The 24,979-nt window shown below is 44.8% G+C and overlaps 1 protein-coding gene across 3 annotated transcripts in view; it reads left to right on the top strand.

Moving 5' to 3' along the window:
- PLEKHH1 (pleckstrin homology, MyTH4 and FERM domain containing H1) overlaps nt 1-24,979 on the top strand; it is an 88,758-nt gene that overhangs the window by 31,942 nt on the left and 31,837 nt on the right. For all 3 annotated transcript variants that reach the window (XM_050953462.1, XM_050953460.1, XM_050953461.1), the window contains exons 6-15: nt 1,909-1,990; nt 8,094-9,106; nt 12,466-12,544; nt 13,798-13,889; nt 14,852-15,002; nt 16,038-16,177; nt 17,443-17,553; nt 21,192-21,278; nt 22,315-22,476; nt 24,164-24,244. In XM_050953462.1, the coding sequence (XP_050809419.1) occupies nt 1,909-1,990; nt 8,094-9,106; nt 12,466-12,544; nt 13,798-13,889; nt 14,852-15,002; nt 16,038-16,177; nt 17,443-17,553; nt 21,192-21,278; nt 22,315-22,476; nt 24,164-24,244 (1,998 nt within the window). The remainder of the gene's footprint in view (nt 1-1,908; nt 1,991-8,093; nt 9,107-12,465; nt 12,545-13,797; nt 13,890-14,851; nt 15,003-16,037; nt 16,178-17,442; nt 17,554-21,191; nt 21,279-22,314; nt 22,477-24,163; nt 24,245-24,979) is intronic.

The following is a 24,979-nucleotide window of genomic DNA, read 5'->3' as shown; positions in this document are numbered from 1 at the left end:
GTAGAGGCGCAGGACCACAGGGGGAGGAAGGTGCAGGGCCACATGGGGATGGGGGAAGGGGTGCAAGGCCACATAGGGACAGTGGGTAGCTGAATCGGGCAGAGAGACACATGGGGGCAGGGAAAGGGGGTGCAGGGCCACATGGGGTCTGAGTGGGAGCGGAGGGACACATGAGGGTCCAGGGACATATGGAGATGGGGCAGATGTGTCTGAATGAATGGGAGAGTCTAGGGGTCAGCCAGGGTCTGCATGGGGGAAGCTCCCTAACAATCCCTCCGGCCCCCACCCCGCCCCCACAAAAAAAAAACTTGTTCCATACTTTCCCCACCCATACCCCGCAATCCTCCAAGTCCAAGTTCACACCCAGAGTCCTTCCCAGCAATTACTTCCCTCTCCCTCAGTTCCTCTGTTACCCCTGACTCCTCCAAGCCTTTGCACTGCTTCTGAGGGGTGGGGGAAATACAGTTCTGTATTGAAGTTTATATGAATTATTTGTCAAGAGTTCTGTATTAATATGCCTAGTAAGGAATCTATTTGTCCTGAATCTTTTTTGTTGTCTGTATTGTTACAGACATACTTGCTGACAGGTATTTTGAAATAAATGACCAAAAATAATTGAAACGTGGTGTGATTATATTGTGTTATTTTGACAAATAAAATATGCAGATTTTTGCAGAATTTGAAAATATTGTGCACAGAATTTTTAATTTTTTGGTACAGAATTTCCCCAGGAGTAAAGAGGTTCACTGCCGCAAAGGAGTTAATGTTTGCCACAGCACACAGCTCATGATGCATGGGCAGATCCTCTGTCCTCTTGACTTAGGACAATTTACTGATTTAGCAAAGCAGTAAACTGGTGCTGAGTTGCCATGATCAGATTTCTACCTCCAAGAACTAGAATTTGAAGTAAATTGTTCTCTCATTCAGAGGAAGCAAAGACTTCCCCACCATCACCCTCTCCTGTGAATCCCGAGGTGCAGTTCCTGTCATTCCTCCCGAGGCAGCACTTGGCTTATAGCCATTTTATTTCCTGCTCTTCCTTAAAGTTACTAACTCTGTCTGACACTGTTTTCCTCCAACATGGCGTTCCCTCATGTCTGCCCTTCCCTTCTCTTCCAAACCCCTCTGAGCTTCTGGGCCTTTATCTCATTCCAGTGCCCACTGAAGTCAGTGGGAGTCTTTCCACTGACTTCACTGAGCACTGGATCAGGTTCCTGCTGTTCCATCTCAAAGCACTTTTTAAAAGACTCAGTAAGTCTTTACCCCTGGGATTGAGGCCACACATGCGCCTCGAAACTTTGGATTTCTCAACTTGTTTCAGGAAGGAAGTTGTTAGCATGGTGCTTTACACCTATAGGTGGGGCAGGGATTCTTTATGTGGAACCCTGTGTTTGGGTGAGAGTCCCCAGTCTCTTTAGTACTGCCCAGATTATTCGCTGTGATGTGTTTCTTTCCCCTCCCTTGAATATATATTTGTTGGGGTTAACTTCATGTCTTTCCCACCCCGTCCCTCCTGGCATAGGAGGGGATCCCATTACAGTGTGTGCAAGAGGAAGGAAAGCTGACACTCCCAAGTAATAGTAGTTTAGCTGTCTCTTTCCTACCAGTTGTTTCCCAAAATATCTTACAGGTAAATTATAAATAATAGCAGAGAGAGAAATGATAAGGCCTATGCAGGGGAGACGAGGTGCTTTCCAAGGATATTTGAGAAGAGTGGTTAGGTGCAGAAGGGCTATTCCAACTGGCAGAAGCTGCTGCTGAGAAGGGCTTCAGCGCTTAAAATTAAATTTATCTGTTCTTTTTCTTGTTCTTATCTTGAGACTTAATTGCAGTCAGACACCTAAACACTTCTTGATGTTGGGGAGAGTGCTTAAATAATTTTTTTCAGTTTTTATTATTGTTTCATAGCTTGAGCTAGAAAATTACCACCTGAAGAACCGTAATCAGAGGCTAACAGAGCAAATTGAAGCCCTTCAGGATGCATTACAAGGTAAATATGTTCACTTTGGAATTGTAACCTAGTAAACAGCTGAGGACTGGTAGTCAGGAATCATGGGTGCTGCCATAGATTAGTAAGTATGACTTGGGCAAGTGGCATAACCTCAGTTCCTTAATTGCCCATTTTTGAAATGTGAACAACAATGCTTACCTGTGAGACTTAATTATATCAATGTTTGTAAAACCATCTGGATGGAACAAGCTATAGACGGCAAGTTGCTTTTATCGTAACAATGCTCCTTATTGGATTCCAGTGGGGTCTGAATCTTGGACCTCTGGTTTAGGAGGCTGCGACTGCTTCCAAGTTAATGGGCTTGGCTGGTCCTTTTGCTCAGGGAGTCAAGGCTGTCATTGGCAAAACCTTCATTGACTTCAGTAGCGCAAGATCAAGTCCTTGATGAATTTCACTATACTTCCTCCCCGGGTAGAGGCATCCACATTGCCAAAGAGTCACCATCACAAGTGTCACTATTGGACTTCTTGTTGACATCTTACCTGAGAGGAAGTAAGGACTGACTGAGCCAAGGAGACCGAACTCTCCCCATTGCTCTGGGGGGAGGGAGGGGAGTGTTCCCTCTGGCACAAGGTTGAGGCATTTTGGCAGATGAGGGTGAAAGAAGCTTACATTGCCTGTGCCTTTGCTGAACCTGTTCCATAGGTGCTGGAACTAGGGGTGCTACTGCACCCCTTGGCCTGAAGTGATTTCCATCATATACAGTGTTTACAGTTTGGTTCAGTGGCTCTCAGCACCCCCACTATACACATTTTTCCAGTACCCCAGACCTTTTCTGTGGCTAAAGAGAAGACTTTCTTCTCTAGGACTGTGAATCCAGCACCTTTCATCAGAATATAATTCACTTAAAAAGGAGGAAATTTCCTTTTCCCCAACTTTCCTAACCTAAATGGAGTCCATTAAAAAAAAGTAGTCTAGAAATGGGAACAGATGACCTAGATTCGCACTAGGCAGATAGGGAGCATTTCTCTCCTGCTAAGCTCTTATTCTGAGATGTTTTATGCCCCTGCCCCCACCCCTCCAGCACCAGTGAAACCATGCAAAGTTCTCGCCAAATCCCAGCACACTTCTGGTCAGGTGCTTTGCAAGCGGGTTTCTCTCATCCCCTCTGGCTCTGGCTGTTTACATAGACAGAATGGCTGGTAAGCTGCATTAATAATCTAGTATTAAGTGTTCCCTGGATCCCAACCCATTGAACAGCGGACAGCTCAGCACTGCTCACCCAACCCCTACCCCCACCTAATTGCACAAACTCACTGTGCCAGGCTAAACTGAGAGGCCTCAGTAGACAGATAAATCTTTTGCAGCCAGCCATGGTGATATTAACAGCTTCATCTACTGGCATCTCCCAACATTCCTGGGAACCTGGAAACATAGCGTAATATTTCATATGAATAGCATTTTTGCAGAGTTACACTGATCTCAGGTTGGGGAGAATTTATACAGGGATCATATTAGGACTGGATGGGTATCACAATCAGTTCCTTGTGCCTCTAGGGTCACACACTGGTGGTCCTTGTTCCTTTATATCTAGTAAGAGGACATACCTGCCTAGAACAGCACCCTGCCTTCCATCTTCAGGGCTCCTTAAATAAGTCTGCCAGTCCAGAGTCCTTAAAACATTCCCCTAATGGGTCTAATTTATGTATATACAATTCAAAAACACTGAGTCCTAGTAATCCTCTCCCCAGGCCACTCCCACACCCCCCAGTGTCTCAAACTTAGTCCTGGGTGTTCCCACAAGAGAGGATCCAAGCCTTCCATCTTCATTCTAGGTCTTCCCTCCTTTTGGGCTAGGCAGGCTGCAGTCTTATTCCCCTACTGTCTCAAACTGTTATGCAGCTTCCTCTCTTATTGCCTTCTGCTGCAGACCCAGGTGCCTTCTCCTAAGCCCAGTTGGGCAGCAGGTGATCAGTCACAGCTGCACAGGACTCCGCTCCCTCTCAAAGGGCTAGTCACCCTGTGACATTTCTCAAGAATGTGGGTTTTAGGCTCAGATCCACAAAGGTACCTAGGGGCCTAAGCCTTAGATTTAATCACGTAAGTTCCAGGACTGTTCCATTGTGGATAAACACTTAAACAGTGATTGAGAGAGAGAGAGAATGGTGGTATATCCCAGTGGTTAGTGCGCCAATCACGTCTTCATTAGTTATCCACAGTGGAACAGCTTTCAAGTAGGGTGACCAGATCACAGGAATGAAATATCGGGATGCATTGGGGAGGGGCACAAAAAAGAAAAAACGGCGGCGGAGAGGAAAAAAAGAAAAGCAGTTTCATAGGGGCTGGGGGCATTAGCAGGCCCCGTTCGCGCTGCGGGATCGCACACAGTGCCCCGGCCACGCGCGCTGCCCTCCCTGCCCGGGGCACATGGGGCGCTTCCCACCACCGGCAGGGAACCCCGTGCCTCTCCCGCTCAGCTGCGCTCCCGCGGCTCCTTCCCAGCCAGGCGGCTGCCACTCTGCCAGGAAAGAGCCACTGGAGCGCAGCTGAGCGGGAGAGGCGTGGGGCTCCCTGGCAACGACGGGGAAGTTTATCGGTATGGGGGACCCCGACCGGCTCCTTGCCGCTGGCTGCCCCGCCTGGGACAAGTCTCACCCCCACAGCCTCTCTCTGCCACGTGTTTCCGGCAGCCCATGTCCCTGGGCCACACTGCCCACCTGGGCCCTGCCCGCTCCGTGCTGCCCCCAGGCCCACCGTGCTGCCCTGCGGGCTGCAGGGCTGGAGCAGCCTCCGCGCTGCACTGCAGCACTCCCGGCCCCAGCTGGCCATGGCCCGTGTGCCCAGACTACTGCACAGGGTCGTCTCCTCCCCAGGCCCAGCTTGGGATCCAATGGGGCAGTGAGGGGGCGGGGCTGGGGGTGGGGATTTGGGGAGAAGGAGGGGGCGGAATCGGGGGGGGGGGCGGGCGAGAGCCCCTCTGGCTCTGCCTGTGCGCCGAAGCAGAGGGCAAAATTGTTTGTTTGTCCCATGTCCCGTCCGAACATCGATCGGGACAAACAAGCAAATATCAGGACAGTCCGGATAAAATCGAGACGTCTGGTCACCCTAGCTTCAAGAGGAGAGACTGGAGGAACCCCACATGAGAATATCCGATAGTTCAGTGGTTAGAGACTTCTGTTCAAATCCTTTCTAGCAGAGAGAGGGGGACTTGAACCTGGGTTTCCCACATCTCAGGTCAGTGTTCTAACCCTTGGGCTAAAAGTCATAAGGCAGACAACAGAACCGCCTGCTCTTTGTCCAGCTCTTTTATGTGGCATGAGGCAGGCACCTAACTCATTCCTGTAAGAAACACCTTAGGGATCTCTAAACAGAGATAGTTGCCTCCCTGCGGCCCAAACATAGGTGCGGAATGCCTTGACGGGGGTGGGGCTTTGCACACACCCTTGTCATCGGCATCTCTCATCACCTAGTTTAGACGGCACCATGTCTAGCATGCTGGCTTTGTGGATCACATTCTAAGGTGTCTATCTGTCCCCATTCATTGTATAAGGACCCGAGGCACTTAATTCAGGCTTTGTGGATTGTAGTGTATTCCTATGATTTTCTAGGAGCCTAAAAGTTAGGTGCCATGACACTCAGTGTTGCAATGCTTAAGTCCCTTTGTGGATCCTACCCTTATTCTCTCCACAATCAGCAATAATTTCCCTTACCGTTTGTCCTGTCCTCCGTCTGTGTACTGTTTCAATTTGCAGTGACCTTGTAAACCCTGCTGGCAGCTGAGCAAGGCTTGTGAAGTCTATGATACTCAGGCACCATTATCAATTATATGTTGTTATTCCTGGATATTCATATGTATATAATTTCTATCTAAAGCATCTTGGAATCTGGTTCTTTGGGACAGAAGACACAATATAAACGGCAAAGTTATGAGAAGACCTGAAATGATCCATGTAATTTCCCATTCTATTGCAGACCCTACACAAAATTTTCTAGGCTGTCAGGATTTTGCAGAAGGTCCAGAGAAGAGCATCTGAAATTATTAGACATTTAGGGGTAGGGTGTGGGTTTCTGTCTGAGAAAAGATTAAAAAGATGGGGGCCAGATCATTTATTTCGCCCTCCTCGGCAGAAAGGCTGAAACCCTAGCGGAGCTGGCCTAGAGAGGTTCAATGAGCAGTTTCCACATTTCCTTGTTCAAACTCACATAAAGGCATTGTTCAGATCAGGCCCTACACTTAGGGGAGGGATCAAGATGGAGACATGGCTGCCCTCTGAGGTGCTATTCCCTCACCAGCTCCACATTATTCAGTGAAAAGTTAATACCAGTCCTGCCATTAGAGTAGCTATGAGCTAATGACCTAAGCGCAGTGCTGAGAGGCAAGTGCTCTGTGTTCAGTTCTCACGACAGACGTGCTGTGTGACCTGGGGGCGCATATTTGCTTATTCCACCAGTTTTGTAAAGCATTTTGGGGTATTAATTTGGCTGACAAGCTCTATGTAAATGCAAAGTATTATTATTTTTTCATCATTAACCTACTCACAATGCCCCTTCATAGTCTAAAACTCACTGCATCTCCAGAGGGTAGGATCAGGGTCAGTGACTATTGGGTAGTTGCATGATTGTGTGCGCCATGATGTTCCCATAAAGGCACGAGGCACTGAGGAGGCCCATGGCCTCCCCATGGATATCCCTGACTTAGGGGGGTTTGTAGGCCAAACCTACTGCTAGTTGAGCAGGGGTATGCCATCCTTCTCCACACCCTCACTGACGGCATTAGAAGGTATCTATAGTGTTCAGATAGTCCTTAAGACTATGCAGTATGGAAGAGAAGAGAAAGAAATGACAGAGCAGAGGTATTATATCAGTAGTTCTCAAACTTTTGTACTGGTGACCCCTTTTCACACAGCAAGCCTCTTAGTGCGACCCCTCTAATAAATTAAAAACACTTTTTGTATATTTCACACCATTATAAATGCTGGAGGCAAAGCGGGGTTTGGGGTGGAGGTTGACCACTTGCGACCCCCCATGTAATAACCTCATGACCTCCAGTTTGAGAACCCATGTATTATATAAACATTAAATAAAGGAAATTCGGAAGGCCAACCAGGCATTCCTGTTTATCCCATCCTGTAATACAACAACACACAGAATGCAAACATAAACCTAAAAAAGGAAATTCTTATGAACAAACCATATTATACATTTAAGAGACTTGATACCATGGATATTATTGGGGAAAACAGCTTAGAAAGTTTTTAAAGGAATTTAGACATTCATATGAATGAAGGTAGTATCTTTAGCTGGTGGTAATAGTTACAAAGGCTCTCAAATCTTCATGCTTCAGGGCATCCACTGATCACCAGATGGGGATAGAAGGAAATCAAGCCAGATGCTCTTCTAGTTTAAAGTAGTGTAGGTCCACTGAAATCACAGGGGCTATACGGCTTTACACCAGCTGAGGTTCTGGTCCATTAGCTTACCTGTGACATAATGTTGCATGGGTATATAAGTTACTGGAGACATTTCTCTTCCCTCTGATCCACAGAGTGTTGGCTGCTGTCAGAGAAAGGACACTATTATAGCTGGACCATTGGTCTGTTCCAAGGAATATGTCTACACTGCATCTGGGAGTGAGCCTCCCAGTCTGGGTCCACAGACTTATGTTTGCAGGGTTCATGCTGCTGCGCTAAAAATACCTGTGTAGACATTGCTTTGACGTTGATTTGGGCTGCAGCTCAGGCACTCAAGCCTACTTTCTCCACCCCGCTACTTGAGAGCCCAAGCCACAACATCTACACAGTTATTTTTAGTCTGCTTAATTTGTAATGAAAAGAGGTGCTGGGGCTCAAGCAATTAGGTCCTGGGTCTCAAGCAATTTCTTAAATTTAATAACTGACTTGGCAAGCCTATAGGTGTGGGGCTAAGCCCTGACACAAATTAAACACTGGTTTTAGTATGCTAATGCTAGCCCTGCTAATGTAAGTCTGTGGATCTGCTCTGGGAGATTTCCTCCCACATGCAGTGTAAACATACCCAGTGGCTGAAATACATCTGACATGAAGTCGTCCTAACAAGCAACACTTTGGACATTAAAACATAAAAACATTTAAATGCCCTAACCATCCTCCTCCTTTCTTTTTAGATCTAACAACCATCCCTCCTATTGAATCTATTTGGAGCTATAACCCTTTGGTGCCCAAAATGCTATTGTCAACCTTGCTTGAGAAACCAGACCAGAAGTCCGTGTTCCTTGGGACGGGTGTCAAACAGGAGTGTCCGGGAAGAGCTGCTAAAGGTGTTCCCCCTACACCAGGTATGATCCTTGTTGATGAAGCCTCCATTGCAGAAGAAGACAATAAATCCTTGCCCTCACAGAACATGCTCAGGGTCATCCCTGACCCATCAAACTGGAAGCCCTCTTTAGAGAAAGATACGTTCCCTACTGTAATCTCTGACACTAGCTCAGGGTGCCCTGATCCCACACTACTGGACCTTGCCATTGAGTCCGCAAGTGTCCTTGAAGCCCTGGCTTTCCAGTCTTCCTTGGGGAGAAACCAGAACTCTCTTAGCACCTCAGATCAGATAGCATCAGAGCTGGGAAACTCCTCAGATGAGCTGAGTGCCAAGTTCCGCTCCCACAGGCTGGACTCCTCTTCCTCAGGGGAGATGATGAGTACCCCTAATGGCTGTCTCCCAACTGCAGAGCCAACACTGGATTTGCCATCACCCGTTACTTCAACACAACCAAGCTTTCCAGGGAGGGAATGTGGACTAGGCAATAGTCTGACTCTCCCAAAAATCCGGATACCCAGCACCCCAAGAGACAGTATCCAGCTAGCAAAGAGACATTACAGCCAACCCCAGCCAGGTGCTGATTGCTTCCATCATGTAATGAGCATAGAGATTGGCACCTTCCAGCCCATAACAACCTCAACACTGTGTCCTGCACAAGTGGAGGAGACAGACATTGATGATGATGAGCTGCCAGAGAAGATGGAGACAGATGGATGCCCAGTGGGGGAAGAGGCTGGGATGGGTGTGAAGATTAATCAGCATCCTGGTTCAGGCAAAAATGAAGCTGGGAATTCTGAAGCTGGACCACTAGACCCAGGAGGCAAACCTCCTACTCCACCACTGCACAGGTTCCCATCCTGGGTAAGAAATGCAGGTGGCACTACATATACTGTTCTGCTCACCTTTCATCAGTACTTGGGTGCTTCTGTCAATAAAAGTTGGGCTTGTGTTGCCTAGGTGAAGGCTTATAGTGACCTTTATCTGGGCTGTTTGGCTTCTGGCAACCTTAGTTAACTTATGAAGGCAGCCATCTTTATCAAGCCAAATAGTTCTAGATAATGGAACATACTGTTCACATTGGAAACTTTTATTCTTTTCTTTTCTTTAAAAAAACAAAAGCAAAAGATTCTTTGGAAAAAAATCGCACCAAAGAAATATTAATCTTGAGAGATCAAACCCAAAATCAAGAAATGCAAATCTACAGTTGAAGGTTCATCCTTAATTCTGTCCCCATGTGAAATTACAAGCTGGATAGGTGGGAAGGGGAGAAATAGCACTGGGACAGACTGTTGTAGGAGACAGGGTCAGAAGGATCTGTCACCACTAGAGAATGCTTCCCTCCAGAATCTGAAAAGGAGCTCCATATTCCAAAGTCTCAACATTATTCTGCTATCACCAAAAGTAAAGTGCGCCACTGACAAAGTGTATGTCTCATCCCCCTCTAGTGTGCAGCCCACATAGAATATAACAGCCTACAACTATTGCTACCAGTTACTCCATTAGTTTAAGTGGCAGAGGTCTGTGTGATATCTAAATGTTCCAACCTTGCTGAGGAACCATCTGGGTGTTTGTTTAGTTTCTTTTTCAAAAATCCAGGAAATGACACACACAAACTACATTAAAAGAACATTTTTAAGGTTGGAAAGTTAAGCTCTCAAAAGTTAGGAATTGTCAGAATTAAGGTTGCCTGTGCAACCTTAATTTGGCCCCCTTGTGCATGTGCTTTATGATATAGTCAGCTACGTCTATATTATGAGTGAGGGATGTAATTCCCAGCTTGTGTGCACAACTAGCACTAGCTCTCATTGAGCTACCATGAGGATGTGTATGCGCACTGGTAATCACGCCCCCAGCTCGTCGTACAGACATAGCCTTTAATTACATGATCACATACAATTTTTTTCACAGGACTCCTTTATTCAGTGCATAGGATGAGCCTTCTGTGCAGATGAATCAGGGTTGTATTATAAAGGAGGCTGTTGTCTGTAGGATTCCTGCCTGACTTGTTTCTGAATTTGGGAGGTGTGTGGCGAATGAGGCAGGGGATTGCAGGAAGAGAAAGGACGGTCTCATGGTTAAAGTTGTTGAATGCTGCCCTGGAGAACTGGGTTTTATCTCTGCCTCTGCCAGAGTTCCTGTGTGATGCTAGTTGAGTCACTTAAAAAAGTGGTCCCCAAACTGGAGTGTGGTCCCCTGGGGTAGGGAGGCATGGAGGAACATTCAGAGGGTGGAACTTGGGGGGCCAGGCCAGCCCCCTGGGGGACAGGGAGGAAGTGCCCCCCCAGCCCTGCTCTGTCCCCAGTCCAGTCCCAGCTGCAGTTCTGCTCCACTTAGGATGACCAGATAGCAAGTGTGAAAAATTGGGACAGGAGACGGGGGTAATAGGTGCCTGTATGGGAAAAAGCCCACAAAATTGGGACTGTCCCTATAAAATTGGGACATCTGGTCACCCTAACTGCATCCCTCTGCTCCAGCCTCATCCGCAGCTCCGCTCTGCCCCCAGCCCAGCTCTGCCCTCATTCTCTGTTCACCTCCTGGCCAGCACTGTCTCTAGCCCCAGCTCTGCCTTCAGCCCAAGCTTCTCTGCTTAGCCAACTGTGCAAGAACAGAGGGGGCATGCGGACAGATTGCATTATTAGTAAGGGTGGGCATCAGGGCCACCCAGAGGATTCAGGGGGCCTGGGGCAAAGCAATTTCAGGGGCCCCTTCCATAAAAGAAAGTTGCAATACTATAGAATACTATATTCTCATGAGGGCCCCTACAGGGCCTGGGGCCTGGGGCAAATTGCCCCACTTGCCCCCCTCTCTGGGCAGCCCTGGTGGGCATGACAGGAAAAGTTTGGGCACCACTGGCTTAAACCTAACTTTTCACAGGTGGTCACTAACTGTGCATTCCTCATTTTCTGGGTGCCCTGGGGTCTGATTTGCAAAAATGCTCAGCATGAACAGCTGCAACTGAAGTTGATGAGAGCTGTGCTTTGAACATGTAAAGTGCTGTGTAATGCTAAACTCGCTGAAAAATCAGGTCCTAAGTGTCTCAAGTGGGGCACTCAAAATTAGTGGACACTTTTGACCTTGATTGCTCTATGCCTCAGTTTCCCACCTGTAAAATGGGGATACAACCACCCACTCATCTCACAACGTTGTTGTGAAGATAAATTAACTAAAGTTTGTGAAAATCTCAGATACTGTAGTGATGAGTGCCATAGAATTTCCATAAGGATTTTAATAATTGTCTTCAGAGCCAGATTTGAACTGTGTGTATTAAATAAGACATCGGGCCACCCAGTGAACAATGAGGAGAAACCAAACTATTGAATAGTTACTCATTCAGTGAGTACTGTTTGTGCTGTGCACTGAATGAAGCAGGGATCCTATGGAAAAAATAGCATGTGCTCATGTAATTAACAACTGTATTATAATACATATGCATATGGTTAACCTGAATATTGGCATATCCTAAATTTTGAGTGCTTGATTTTCCAACCTTAATGCTATTTTCATGTATTTTTATGCATAATATTATATATTATTTGACAATGTTTAATTATATAGCGATAGTGTTTTTAAGGAATAAGCATGAGGATGCAGAATTAAGGATTATCTTCCAATCTTAACTCTGTATTTGCCCACTTTTGACTGCTTGATTTCTCAGTCTTATGTTGCATTAGTGACAGATTTTTTTCCTGTGGAATTTGTGCCATTTGTGAAGCTCTTTGAAATCTTTAGAGAGGAAATGCCATATGCTATTGTAACTCAGGCCAAGGCTTGTTCAAATAATTCCACCTATTGCCTCCATTCCCTTGGCAAAGAAGGGGAATCTTTCACGGATGTTCACTTTAGACCTTTTTTTAGTATATTTTAATGCCGTGTTCTTAGCAATTAAACCAGCATTTCTAAATTATTATTTAAACTGATGATTGAATGTAGATGTCCCAGCTTGAGGATGTGATCTCTGTAGCACTACCAGCAATTCAGCTGTGATTCAGGGGGTGGGACTGGATATCCCCACTACGGCTCCCTTCCAACCACCATGCAGTGGGATGGATCAGTTTCTCCTCAGAGATTCTTTCCTTCATGGATACGGCTGCCAGTCAGGACAGAAAGGAATGTGTGGCCATTCAATCTGAACAAGTGAAATAGTTCAGTTGACTTACAATTTGATCTTTATATTCTGGTGCTTTTTCTGACCATCACCCTATGCAATGCTATTATTCCAGGAGAGTCGGATCTATGCAGTAGCCAAGTCTGGCATGAGACTGTCGGAGGTGGCCCTCAGGACTGACACTCCCAGCCGGAGTAAGTTTGAGATAAGATCCTTCCAGAGAGAGAGCGTAGGCTGAGGTTGTAAGACATTAGCCTCTGGCTGCTCATCTTTTCTCCTTTTCTTTCCTGTTTTCAAATCAGATCTCACCCTGGCTGTCAGCCATGTTGAGGAAGTTACCTGGGCCTAGATGGGTATGCCTACACTGCAGCTTAGAGCGAGACTCCCAGTCCAGGTCCACATATTTGTGCTAAGCAGGGTTTGATTTAGTGCACTAAAAATAACTATGTAGATGTTGTTCGGGCTCTGGAGCCTGGGGGAGTGAGTGAGAGGTGCAATGTCAAACAATGTTGACACTGCTATTTTTAGCATGCTAGCATGAACCATGCTGGCATGAGTCTGTGGACCTGGGCTGGGAGGCTTGCCCTCAGTTGCAGCACAGAAATACCCTGAAGGACCAGTCCTTGGGGGTTTTTTGCCTCTATGTTAAGTAACTTTAGGGTGGGGGAGAGCCATTTACCTCCTTCCACACTTGTGACAAGACACTTCTCTGCATACCCTGCTGTTGCCTGCCTGTGATCTGCTCTCAAGCTGTGGTGACCCCACCATCACCATCCACCTATTTCTAAGATCCCACAACCTTTGGTGACCTACCAAAATGGCACAGGAAGCTAGGCATGGAACCTTTCAAACTGAAGATGGGGAAGGCAGTTAGGGAATTAAATATTTGACATGGTCCTCTGGCACTGACTTCTTTTGGCATAGTGCTCTGTCTGGCATCTCTGTGGTATGTGTGTGAACCTCGGTAAGTTGACCCTATGTAGCTACAGGGATTGAATAGATCTAAGCCTAGCCCTGGGCCCACAAAGTGGGGAGCAATGGAATACCTTTCTTGTGTGCTCTATTAGTAAGATGGCCAAACAGTCTCACCCTAGGTCAGTTAAGTCATGGTTAGTCATGCACTTCTCCACCAGAATGCTAAAATCTCCTGGTTCTGCCTCTCACTATGTGGTTCACTGTGCCTGGCTGCCATCACTCTGGGAGGAATGCAAGGGTGGGTGAGGTGTCCTGCAGGCACATTGGAAGAGGAAGTGCAGTCACCTTCGAGAACTTTCCAAAATTAGTAACCCTCACAACCTTTGCAAGATCAAGTCTTCCAGATGTACCTCCTTCTCACTAGTTCATCTTGTTGAGGTTTCCTATTGCTACATTGTGCTTCACATCTACTTCCCTCCATTAAAACCTGCTGTTTTTTCACCAGTCTTTGTTCTCTCTCTAAATTTTCTAGTTTCGAATTTTCCATCATATTCAGCTTCTGGGCCATTCACTTGCCTTATCTACAGAAATGTCACTGTTCCAGTCTACACCACGCTGAAGGGGGTAAGAGATTACTTCAGCTTTTGTGTTAAGAAAAAAATGGGGAGGATTGCCACCATCTTGAGAGTAGCAAAGGACAACACTGAGCAGACAAGAGCTTGAGAATGCCAGGGAGCCCTGCAGACTGGCAGGCTGCAGTGGAGTAGCAGATGCCACATACACACACACGTGGTAGTAATACATATATTTAAAACTATTTTATCTTTGCCAAACTGAGGGCAATATTGGCAACTTGCTAAGTCCCTGACTACATCATCAAATTTGCATAAAGTGAAATTTACAAAGGTTCAGTCCACTGAAGCTGCAGATCCCCATTCAGTAGGGATGGAACCCTGGTATATGTTTGAGACCAGGCAGTTCGTTGGAAGCTTCAGGAAGATGGGTATGGTGGAGACTAGTGAGGTCTTGAAGGATGGAGGGTGAATGAGAATGAAATAGAACAGGGGTTTTCAAACTGGGGTCGGGACCCTCAGAGGGTCACGAGGTTATTACATGGGGGGGTCTCAAGCTGTCAACCTCCACCTCAAATCCCGCTTTGCCTCCAACATTTATAATGGTATTCAATATATAAAAAAGCTTTTTTAATTTATAAGGGGGGTTGCACTCAGAGGCTTGCTATGTGAAAGGGGTCACCAATTAAAAAGTTTGAGAGCCACTGAAATAGAAGATGGATTTTGGGAGCCCAAGGGGAAAGATTGGGTTTGTGGAGCCCTAGGAAGACAGAATCTGGGGAGACTCAGGAATATGGGACCTGGAGGGGAACATGGCCTGGTGAGTCCCTGGAGAAAGAGGAATGAGACTTGAAAATCTCAGCATGATGGTGAGTGGGGTGAGAGGGCCTGGGTAGCTTTGAAGAAATGAGACTGGCCCTGTTCTGTTTATTCTGTCTCTTTGTGAACTGTAGCATGTGTCTGTATTGGAGATTTTCCTTCCTCGCATTCTGATCTTGAAGGCTTGTTTTCCAGAAAGCCACCCAGATCAGCAACGTTCCTTTCTTAGATGAGTCCTCAGGCTCCGATGATGACTGCAGCTCCCATGCCAGCTTCAGGACTTCCAGTGGTGGATCTGAGATCAGAAAGACTAGCATTCCAGGCAGCCCTCGTGCTGTGAAACGAGGTAAGGTGAACCCAGTAAGTTGGGGAGAGCAGACAGACTTGGGCTGCCAACCATTGCTCAGTAGAAACCAGTCTTCTAGAACAGTTCTTAGTCTACAGTGGAACTCTGACACCAGGACCAGTCTGGGGATCTCTCCATTTGATTGTTACAGCCAAATGATTGTGACACATAGATCCTTGGAATCATGAGCTTTTCACATTAGTTGTATGCTAAAAGAAACACCTTTTTCTTTCCAGGCCATCTGTTGGGTATGCTAGTGCCAACTCATGTCAATCAACTTCTTGTTGGCTCCTGTTAGCTCTGTCACAAGCTGGTAAATTCTGCACCAGAAGCCAAATGGCACTTAAAAAGGTGCACAATTCTTTCCTGCCTTTGGATCATCATATAAATTGCATCCTGATCAGTATAAGTGAAGGTGAAAAACATGAGAATGAGAACTGGATCCAGTCTAACTTTCCAAAAAGCAGCAGTGTCATTGCGAGTGGCGAACAATAAACCTAAATTCTATATATATGGTTTAAAATTGTCTTTTCTCATGCTGTATGTGGTTTTAAATGGTCTCTTCTCGTGCTGTACTGACTAATGTGTTTGCGTGCCACTGGAATCTAGAGGCAGAAGAATAACAGAAAGTGAAGTTATACCATTAGTAACAGATGATTAGGGTTCTCCTTTAGTTCAAGTGGTAGAGGCTTGTGGTTTGATAGCAGGGGTTCTTGAACTCTATTAGTTAAAATTCTCATGTGTGGTTTGGTTAGTGAGTATTGCTTGTGTTTAGGCAGCCCTGAATTCATTACATTATAGAATTCCTTCCCATTCTCATGTTTACAGAAGAATGGGTCCACAGGCCTGGGTAGTGGGGTTTGTTTGGATGTCCAAGATTTGGAACAATATCTGATTGGTTTGCTCACCATGAGCCAGGTAGCTTTGAGGTTGAACTGGAGGCTTTTTCAGACAGCGCAGGCTCAGGGTGCAAGTTACAGATCTTACACAGATACGGAGCACATAGGATTCCCATTGTCCCTTAATTCCTGGCAGGTGTGTCTATGTCCTCACTGAGCTCAGAGAGTGATTATGCCATCCCTCCTGATGCCTACTCCCTGGATGGTGACTATTCAGAGCCAGAGCACAAGCTGCAGCGGACATCTTCCTATTCCACTGATGGTGGAGTCTGCAGTGTAAGTTTTGTACCCCCCTGGACATCAGTTCTGGGTTATGGACACAACACTGACCCTGAAAGGGGAGTGGCAAAGCTACAGTATGAAGGATCTGCCATGCCAAACCAGACTGTTGATCCAGCTTGTCTCTGGCATTAGCCACTGCCTGACACCCCCATAATGTACTTGGCCAACTGCGTAGTGCTGAGGACTGGGAATATAGTCCTTCCTGACCCTGGGGCCATCAGCATGAAGTTTGATTATCCACACCAGTTTTCTGCACATCTCACTCTTCTTTAGGTCCTGGTTGTGACCTCACCCATTGGTATAGAAACAAAAAGTTTTTAATTTGGAAACATGGGAGGCATTTTGATCTAGTGATTAGAGCAACAGAACGGGAGTCACAAGACCCAAGTTTTATTGCCGACTCGGCCATTGATTGATTGTGTGATATCAAGCAAGTTGCTTAACCGCTCTGTGCCTCAGTTTCCTCCTCTGTAAAATGGGAGTAAAGATAATTGCACATCTCTGTAAAGAGATTTGAGATTACCAAATGAAAAGTGTTCCATAAATACCCAGTGTTATTTTATCATCGCTGGTATGGGCTTGCTTCTGCAAGCACAGCTACAGCGTGCTACATCAACAAGAATGCTCCTTTGCAGCCACAACGTTACTCTTGCCTAGCAGCAAGGTAAGACAAAGGGTGAACCACATAGCTCAGTGGCATGAGATGTATTTTGTTTAACCTCCCATCTCCTCACCTCAGCCACAAATTATAGACTTCACGTGTTATTCAGGAGGCCACGCTGGATGATCATAGTGGCCTTAAAAATCAATTAATTTCTCATGTGAATCCATTATTTACCTACCCCTCCACCCATTTTTTTACTCCCTTATTCTTGAAAGTAAAGGAGTATACATGCAAGAGGCTTGAGACTTATGCTGCCTAGAGCTTACCCTTACTTCATTTATGTTTGAAGAGTGCTTAGCATGTTGTATGGGAAAATAATAATTTTCAGTGATTCAGGCAAGCGTGAAAGCATAACCAGTCCTGCCTTCCGATATCTTCTTCATTGCCCCACACATCCACCATAGTACGTACACATGCATGAGCAGTAGTAGATTCTAAAATTTATGCAGTGATGTGGGCCCTGACATCTGGCAATCTGAGCTGGAGAGAAGATGGGAGATGCTGGAGATCTGGCAGATGGCAGCCCGTGGTGTGGGCACTTCTCAGTTGCTTTCATCTTGGGCTCAGGATAATCTACCTATCCTTTATCCTCTAGGAGCCCATGGAGAAATCAGGCTATTTGCTGAAAATGGGCAGCCAGGTGAAGACATGGAAGAGACGTTGGTTTGTTCTGAGAAATGGACAAATCATGTACTACAAGTCTCCAGTGAGTAAGAAGCAAACACACCAGTGCCAGACACAGGGGAAAGGCCGCTTGAAGTCTGAGTTAGTTTCATTGACCAGTGAAAGGTGCCACATGGATAGTCCTGGCAACTGAAATCCTCTGTTTATTCACATAACAGAGACTACATGGGCAGCTGCAGTCAGGCCGGTGCTTCCATTTAGGCGGTCGCCTAGGGCGCCAGGATTTGAGGGGGCGGCAACTGGCGGCAGGAGGTCCTTCCACGCTCCGGGTCTTCAGCGGCAATTCTGCAACGGGTCCTTCACTTGCTCTGGGACCCGCCGCCGAAGTGCCCCGAAGACCGGGAGCGCGGAAGGACCCCCCCACCGCAGAATTGCCGCCAATGACTGGGAGCGTGGAAGGACCCCCGCCTAGGCCGCCAAAAACCCTGGTGCCGCTCCTGGCTGCGGTGCAGACTTGCCCCCCACAACCCTGCCAATGTGCCTCACCCCTGACTCTGGGGTACAACCCCAAGGATGAGGAGAGTCTCCATTCAGTCATTAGTTTCTCTGTTCAGACAGAGGGGCCGTGTGTAGTGGTGGTTTTTGGGAAGTAACAATGTATCCACTAGGAACTGGCTTGAAACTTGTTGACTGGCAACACACAGACCACTGAAAGCAAAAAAAAAAAAAAAAAAAAAAGTGTTTATCCTCACATTGATCTTACTGTAATATGAAAGCAAATGCAAAAATAAATGCTAGTGCAACATTAAGGACATGCAGGTAGGCACTCAGATGTGAAGAAGTGAGAAAATTAGGACTGACCACAGACTATTAACCCTTCCAATATGTACAAACATATAATTCAGTGTGTTAACTGCATGGTCCCATACTGTTTCTCAAATAATACAATAGCATACCATTTTTTTCCACCTAGTGGTATGTGATCATTTAAAGAGTACTACAGTATATACACACAAGGGGCTGTATTGTGTTGCCAGTTTAATTTTCATATGTCCTGAGTTTTAAGTGCTTAACTGTGTAACATTAACATTTTCTTTCATATGATTTCTTTGGAATGTAGGCATTGCCAAATCAGCTAACAGGATCTTCTAGTCCAGTATCCTCGCTGCAAAAGTGGCCAACATGAGATGTGTCACAGGGTGGGGTATATGTGTGTGCGCAAGAAATTCTACAGTGGACAGTTATCCCCTCCTAGGGGATATTTCTTCCTCACTCAAATCAGTTTGTGGCTGGCTTATGACCTGAAATATGAGTGGGTTTTAATCTTTTTTTTTTTTTTTTAATCCTACCTATGGTAATTTTAAATGTTTTCATTATCCATAAACCCTCATTCTTTTAAAAATCTTACAAACTTTTGACATTTCTGCTATTTAATGGCAGTGAGTTCCACAGATGCATTGGGTAAAAAAAATAGGTTTCCATTTTTCAATTTTAAATTTGTTAGTGTAAAAAAGTTAATGTAAAAAGAGCTATTCAAAGAAGTATAAACAGGAGCACCCAATTCACCATCATCATATCATTCATTCTCTTATTTACATCTGTTCTCTAAACAGTTGCAGTCTTTTTATTTTCTCCTCACACAGAAGCCTACCTAGGCCCCTAATAATTTGTGTTACTCATCTCTGACCTGTCCTCACATTTCTGGCAATAGAGGGACTAGAGCTAAATGAATTATTCCAAGTGAGGGTACACAATTGAACTCTGTAATGGCATTACAATACTTTCAGTGTTCTTTTCTGTTCCTTTACTTATGCATCTTTTTTTTCTTTTTGACAACCACTACACATTGAGCAAATGTTCTCTCTTTTATCCACTATTTTGTGAAGCTGTTCAAAAAGCTAGGAAAATTGGGTCTCTCTTCCTTTACAGCAGCGATGCTAATTACTCTCTAACATATCACACTTTTTGAAGTGTTAATAAGTCTGTTTTTTAAATATTGTTTCAACAATTTTTTCTGGTACTCAAGTAAGTCTTACTCCCTTGTAATTCCCAGACCTATTCCTAGTGCCTTTGTTAAGATAGATACAATATTTCCTATCCTCCAGTCCTCCATCAAAGAACTTATTTTGATGAGAGATTGCATAACTTTATTAGCAGCTCACCCAGTTGATTCTTAAATTTCTTCAGAACTCTTGAATCAATCCCATCTGCAGCGAATGACTTGTTCTTAAATTTATCACTTTATTCCAGCACCTCATCTTAAACACATCAAAAGAGTAGGTCTGAGGAATGTCCTCTGCAGAAAGGAAATTACTTAGCTTCTCTGCAATGTCCTTATTCTCCTTAAATTTTCTTTTTACTCTCTGGTAGTCTATCAGGTTCAACAGTTCCCTCACAGGCTTTCTACTTCTATTAAAAAAAGTCATTATTTGTTCCTGTGTTTTTGGCTATTTACTCTTCAATTCCCACTTTGCACTCCTAATTTCTATCTTATATTTTACCTACCATTATTTCATTTTCTTTTCTATAGACTTAACTTGGGCTGGGTTTCCATTTTCTGAAGGATACCCATTTGGCTCAAATAACATCTGCTTTAAAGGTAAAAAAAGGAAAAGGAAATCCAGTTTTATGACTAAGAAGCACCAGCCAGTCAAGGTTAACTGGTGCCTATCAATATTGCTACTAAAGTATGCACTTATACACCAGTCAGCCAAAGGGCAATTAATTTGTTAGTCTTGCATGGATTTCCATACCTGTGTAAGAATGTACCCTTGAAAGTGCACAGTATAAGAAATCCTAAAGATGGCATAAAGGCCAGCCCTGCAGACCACTCATTGATTCACTTTTGGTAATCCTCCTGTGGGCTTCCTAGTGGAAACGATCACACAAAAGGAAATTAAGAATTAGTCTCTCATCAGCTAGTAGCTGCTCTGCTACTGATAGTTGCTCACTGGGGAAGAAAAATAGTTCAACTCTGGTGGAATTGTTCAAAAAAAATATGGGAGTTGTTATGGACAATTTAATGCACCAATTATGTACCCAGCAAAACAGACAGTCATTTATTCAATATTCAGACAAAGTACATTCACCTGCCAAACCAACCAAACAAAAAAAAAAAAACACTTTTCCAATTTTTTTGAATATTAACGTCTGATAGACTTACCTGGTCTGTTAAATGCATGTAATCAGAGATTTCACTCAAAAAAATGTTTTTAAAAGCCAAAACAAAACACTAAAAAAACATGTAATGGATAGTGTGAAGATGCTCACTCTGTAACCTGTTAACACCCTGTTAAAAAGAGAGATCTGATTGCTATTACCGTATAATGTTTCTCTAAACAAAAGTTCACTGTTGTAATGATTGTTGTATTGTATCTGACATTTAGAGATTTCTAAAATCTGTTAAAACTTCCTAAACAGAGAAATAGTTTTAAATAAAAAGCATCCTGCTCTTCCTGCATCTTCTGCACATTCCTGATTAGCATAGTGTGGGGATATCTCATATTGGTGGTGCCTGTGGGCATGGGTGTGCTGTACTTCTGTCCCTGGAAGCTAAGTTCTCATTAGCCTGGTGGAGGAGGCCCTTCTCAGTCTGTCCCTAGGGTGGCAGCCACATGTTGCCTAAGGTGCATCCAGGTATGATGTCTCATACTCCATACTTCTGGCTGGTGAGTAAAGCTAGTGCTGATCCTTTTGAGAATGTTGCCTTTCTCTCCACAGAGCGATGTTATCCGCAAGCCTCAGGGGCAGGTTGAGCTGAATTCTTCTTGCCAGATCATTCGGGGTGAAGGGTCCCAGACATTTCAGGTGAGAACTGCCTTTTGACCTTGCACATAACCACGTGCTCAAGGATGTAAACAGAGCTGAGTGGGAGAGGAGTTACTTCAGTCTGGATGGTGTACTTGGTCATGACAGATGTGTATTGACTTTCCTGGCTTTTATTTGCCTTGTGTTTCAGCTTGGGGAGGCAGTCAGTTTTGTATAAAAATGAGCAAAGGTCCAAAATGCAACCTAAAGCTCAAACCCAGCTTTCTGATGTTTAAAGAAGTTCAGATAACTTTTTCCCTTCTGCATTTCCCTCTGTGCAGCCAGCACCTTCTTAAGAAAGGTTGAGCCTTTGTGAGAGAGACTGTCATTGTGCTGCTTCTGGCCCAACGAAAAGCAGTGGTACCAGGAATCTTCTTGGTGAGACCATTCTCATAAGCTTTGGAGAAACATCTACAATTTTGGGTGCATCTTGAAACTGAGTCTCCAAACCATTTGAAATTGGCCCATCACTAGCCCTACTTGTCCTAGGGCAAGGCATCAATGCCAGAGGACTTCTTTGTAAAGGAGATGAGATATTAAAGCCTCCCTTGCATTCTGAGTGGGACTGGCATAGAGTGAGCTCCCTTCTGCCCTTCTCGCACTGAAGTTAATTGAGAGTTAATGATAATATCTTGTATTCATGGAACAGCTTTTCTCTTAAAGGACTCCAAAGCACTTTGGAAGCTATTGAGGGCAGAGGGCAAAAATTGGCTATAAATATGGATTTATAAATAAAGAAATAGACAGTACTTCACCCACCACTAAAATGCAACCACCTCTATAGTGACATATAGCAGCTACTTAATAGACCTCAGCAACATTGCAGAACAAGAGAGGAAATGAAGAAGAATCTAGTATCCAGCAAAAATATTGGGGGAATTTACAGATGTAGCATGTAACTATTTGAATTTGAATTTGGCCAAGGACATAGGGGTTAACTACTCTTATAAAAATACCATATGACCATACAACTCAACATCTGAAGGAGAAATCACATGTGATCAGACTGACATTTCCCTGTCTCCTTTCCCTCCAGCTCATCACTGAAAAGAGGACCTACTTCCTGACAGCAGACTCTCCCAACATCCTGGAAGAATGGATCCGTGTTCTGCAGAGCGTTCTCAAGGTGCAGGTGACCAGCTCTGCTGCTGTCCCTCAGAGTGATGCCAAACCCACTGTGAAAGGCTGGCTCACCAAGGTAGGTGGCTCTACTCCAGTCAGTCTCCCTCCACACCCAATGGCCTCACAGACAACAGCCCTCTGGGTTTATATACCGAGGGCCTGCAAGAAGTGTGTGTTTTAATTCTCCCTGGAAACTTGGGGGTTACAGAGAGGCAGAGGTGGATTCGTGAAGTTCAAAGGATCAGGGAAAGAGGATATGATAATTATATACATTGAAGAATGGAATAGAGCACCCTATCAGGACACATTGACCCTCTCCAATAGTACAGTGCAAGAACATTGCAAAATATTTTACAGCAATTAAAGTAAATGCTTTTATAATGTCACATGTAATTAACGAATGGAATTTGCTGCTGAAAAATATCAAGAAAATTATCTAGGAAGCTTTCTAATGGATTGGACACTTATTCATATAAGAATAGAATGAGCAGTTATGTTAGTCAGGATACACTTCCAGGCACTATGGATTCTCATTCTTCAGGACAAAAAATGATCAGTACTTGGAGTCAGGAAAGAATTTTTTATTCTCCCCATAGAACAGTGTTGCATAAGATGCATTGTGGGGCTCCTTCATGCTGCACTGGCCAATGTCCAAGTGAAGACTAAAGTCTGGTTGGTTTGTAGTTTGCTCAGGGCTGTGGCTATCAACCTTTCCAGACTACTGCACCCCTTTCAGAAGTCTGATTTGTCCTGTGTACCCCTAAGTTTCATCTCACTTAAAAAATACTTGCTTACAAAATCAGATATAAAAATACAGAAGGTCACAGCACATTATTACTGAAAAATTGTTTACTTTTTCATTTTTACCATATAATATTAATATTTTACTAACATTTCAGTGTATAGATAGAGCAGTATAAACAAGTCATTGTCTGCATGAACTTTTAGTTTGTACTGACTTTGCTAGTGCTTTTTATTTAGCCTGTTGTAAAACTAGGCAAATATCAAGATGAGTTGATGTACCCTCTGGAAGACCTCTGCGTACCCCTAGGAGTACATGTACCCTTGGTTGAGAACTATAGGAGATAGGTCACCAGACTACATGGGCCATTGGTCTGTTCCTGTGTAACAGGGAAAAAAGGTCACTAGACTAGATAGTCCATTGGTCTGCTTTGGTATGTTGAATATTTTTCATTACTTAAACATTTTAATTTATGTATTTTGTATATTGCATTTCAAAACACAATAACAACAGGTAAAATTTTCAAAAGGATCTCAGGTATGTGTACACTGGAAAGAAAAACCCATGGCACCAAGTCTTGGAGCCCGGGTCAGTTGACTGGGGCTTAGGCTGCAGAGCTAAAAACAGCAGACCTTCCCACCGCTCTGGGTTTCAGAGCCCAGGCTCCAGCTTGACCAGTACATCTACCCTGATATTTTTAGCCTTGCAGCCCAAGCCCAAGTCATTTGATCTGGGCTCAGACTCAGTGCCACACATTTTTCTGTGCAGTCTAGACATACCCTCAATTACTCAGGCTCCTACATTCCATTTTCAAATGGCTAAGGTGCTTTTGAAAATGTTTCCCTGCATCTTTGCAGGGATCACAAATGAAAGATAGTTTACACTAGCTCAGAATAACCAGTGTAGAGAACCTTTCAACAACAGATTCAAATGGAAAGAAAAAATCCTCAAAACTACTGCTGGCAATGCAGTAGGATCCAGTCCCTAGGTTAAAAACTTTCATTCCTTTGTCGTTCTGTAGGTGAAACATGGTCACTCTAAGTTGGTTTGGTGCGCACTGATTGGGAAAACCTTTTACTACTATCGAAATAATGAGGACAAGGTACTTTGTGTTCCTTCTGCTATGTCTCATGTAGTTTCTGTCTTCCTTTACCTACTCTCCTTTCTTACTCCAACAATCCCATCCTCTCCCTCACTTCAGCCCCAACTAGTAACTCCCACTCTGCAAAAATGTCTACACCTCCTACTAGAAATACAAATACATTAATAGTCTTTAAAAATACCAAAGACACGTAACTAACGAAGTATGTTCCTGCTGTCTCCCAGATCACTCCTCTTGTCTCTCTCTCACTTCTTTGTCTTTGTGCCTGCAAGTCCTACCCCTGCTCAGGGAATGTCAAGCTCCTGTTCTGGGCTCAGCTTCCCACAGCCCTCGTCTAAGCCTTGCTGCAAGAGAGTTTCCTGGAGCATTCCACTCACCCAGGCCTCCCTACCCATGTGAGTCCTACCCCTGCCCCTGGGACTCACCCTCCAGCATCTACTCTCATGTTTCAGGCTCAGCTTCCCTTAATCAGGCTGGTTCTTCCACTTGTTCCTAAGGCCTCTGTACAAATTCTCTTGTAACTCAGCAGGGGCTCTGCCCACCTCTGCCCAAACCTCATCAACAACATTCTTCACCTTTTGCTCTTCCCATGGGGTGTCTGTACAGCTCTCCTCTGCTTCTCCTGGGGGCTCTCTTCTTCTCCTCAGGCAGCTCTCACCTGCCCTTCTCTGAATCTCACCCTGCTATCACACAGTTCTCACCTGTGCTGCCCTTTCCCTACAGCCCAGGTGTCTT

The sequence above is a fragment of the Gopherus flavomarginatus genome, chromosome 5 (genome assembly GCF_025201925.1).
Source record: "Gopherus flavomarginatus isolate rGopFla2 chromosome 5, rGopFla2.mat.asm, whole genome shotgun sequence".
Taxonomy (NCBI): domain Eukaryota; kingdom Metazoa; phylum Chordata; order Testudines; family Testudinidae; genus Gopherus; species Gopherus flavomarginatus.
The sequence above is the reverse complement of the archived record's forward strand: the minus strand, read 5'-3'. Positions and strand labels throughout refer to the sequence as shown.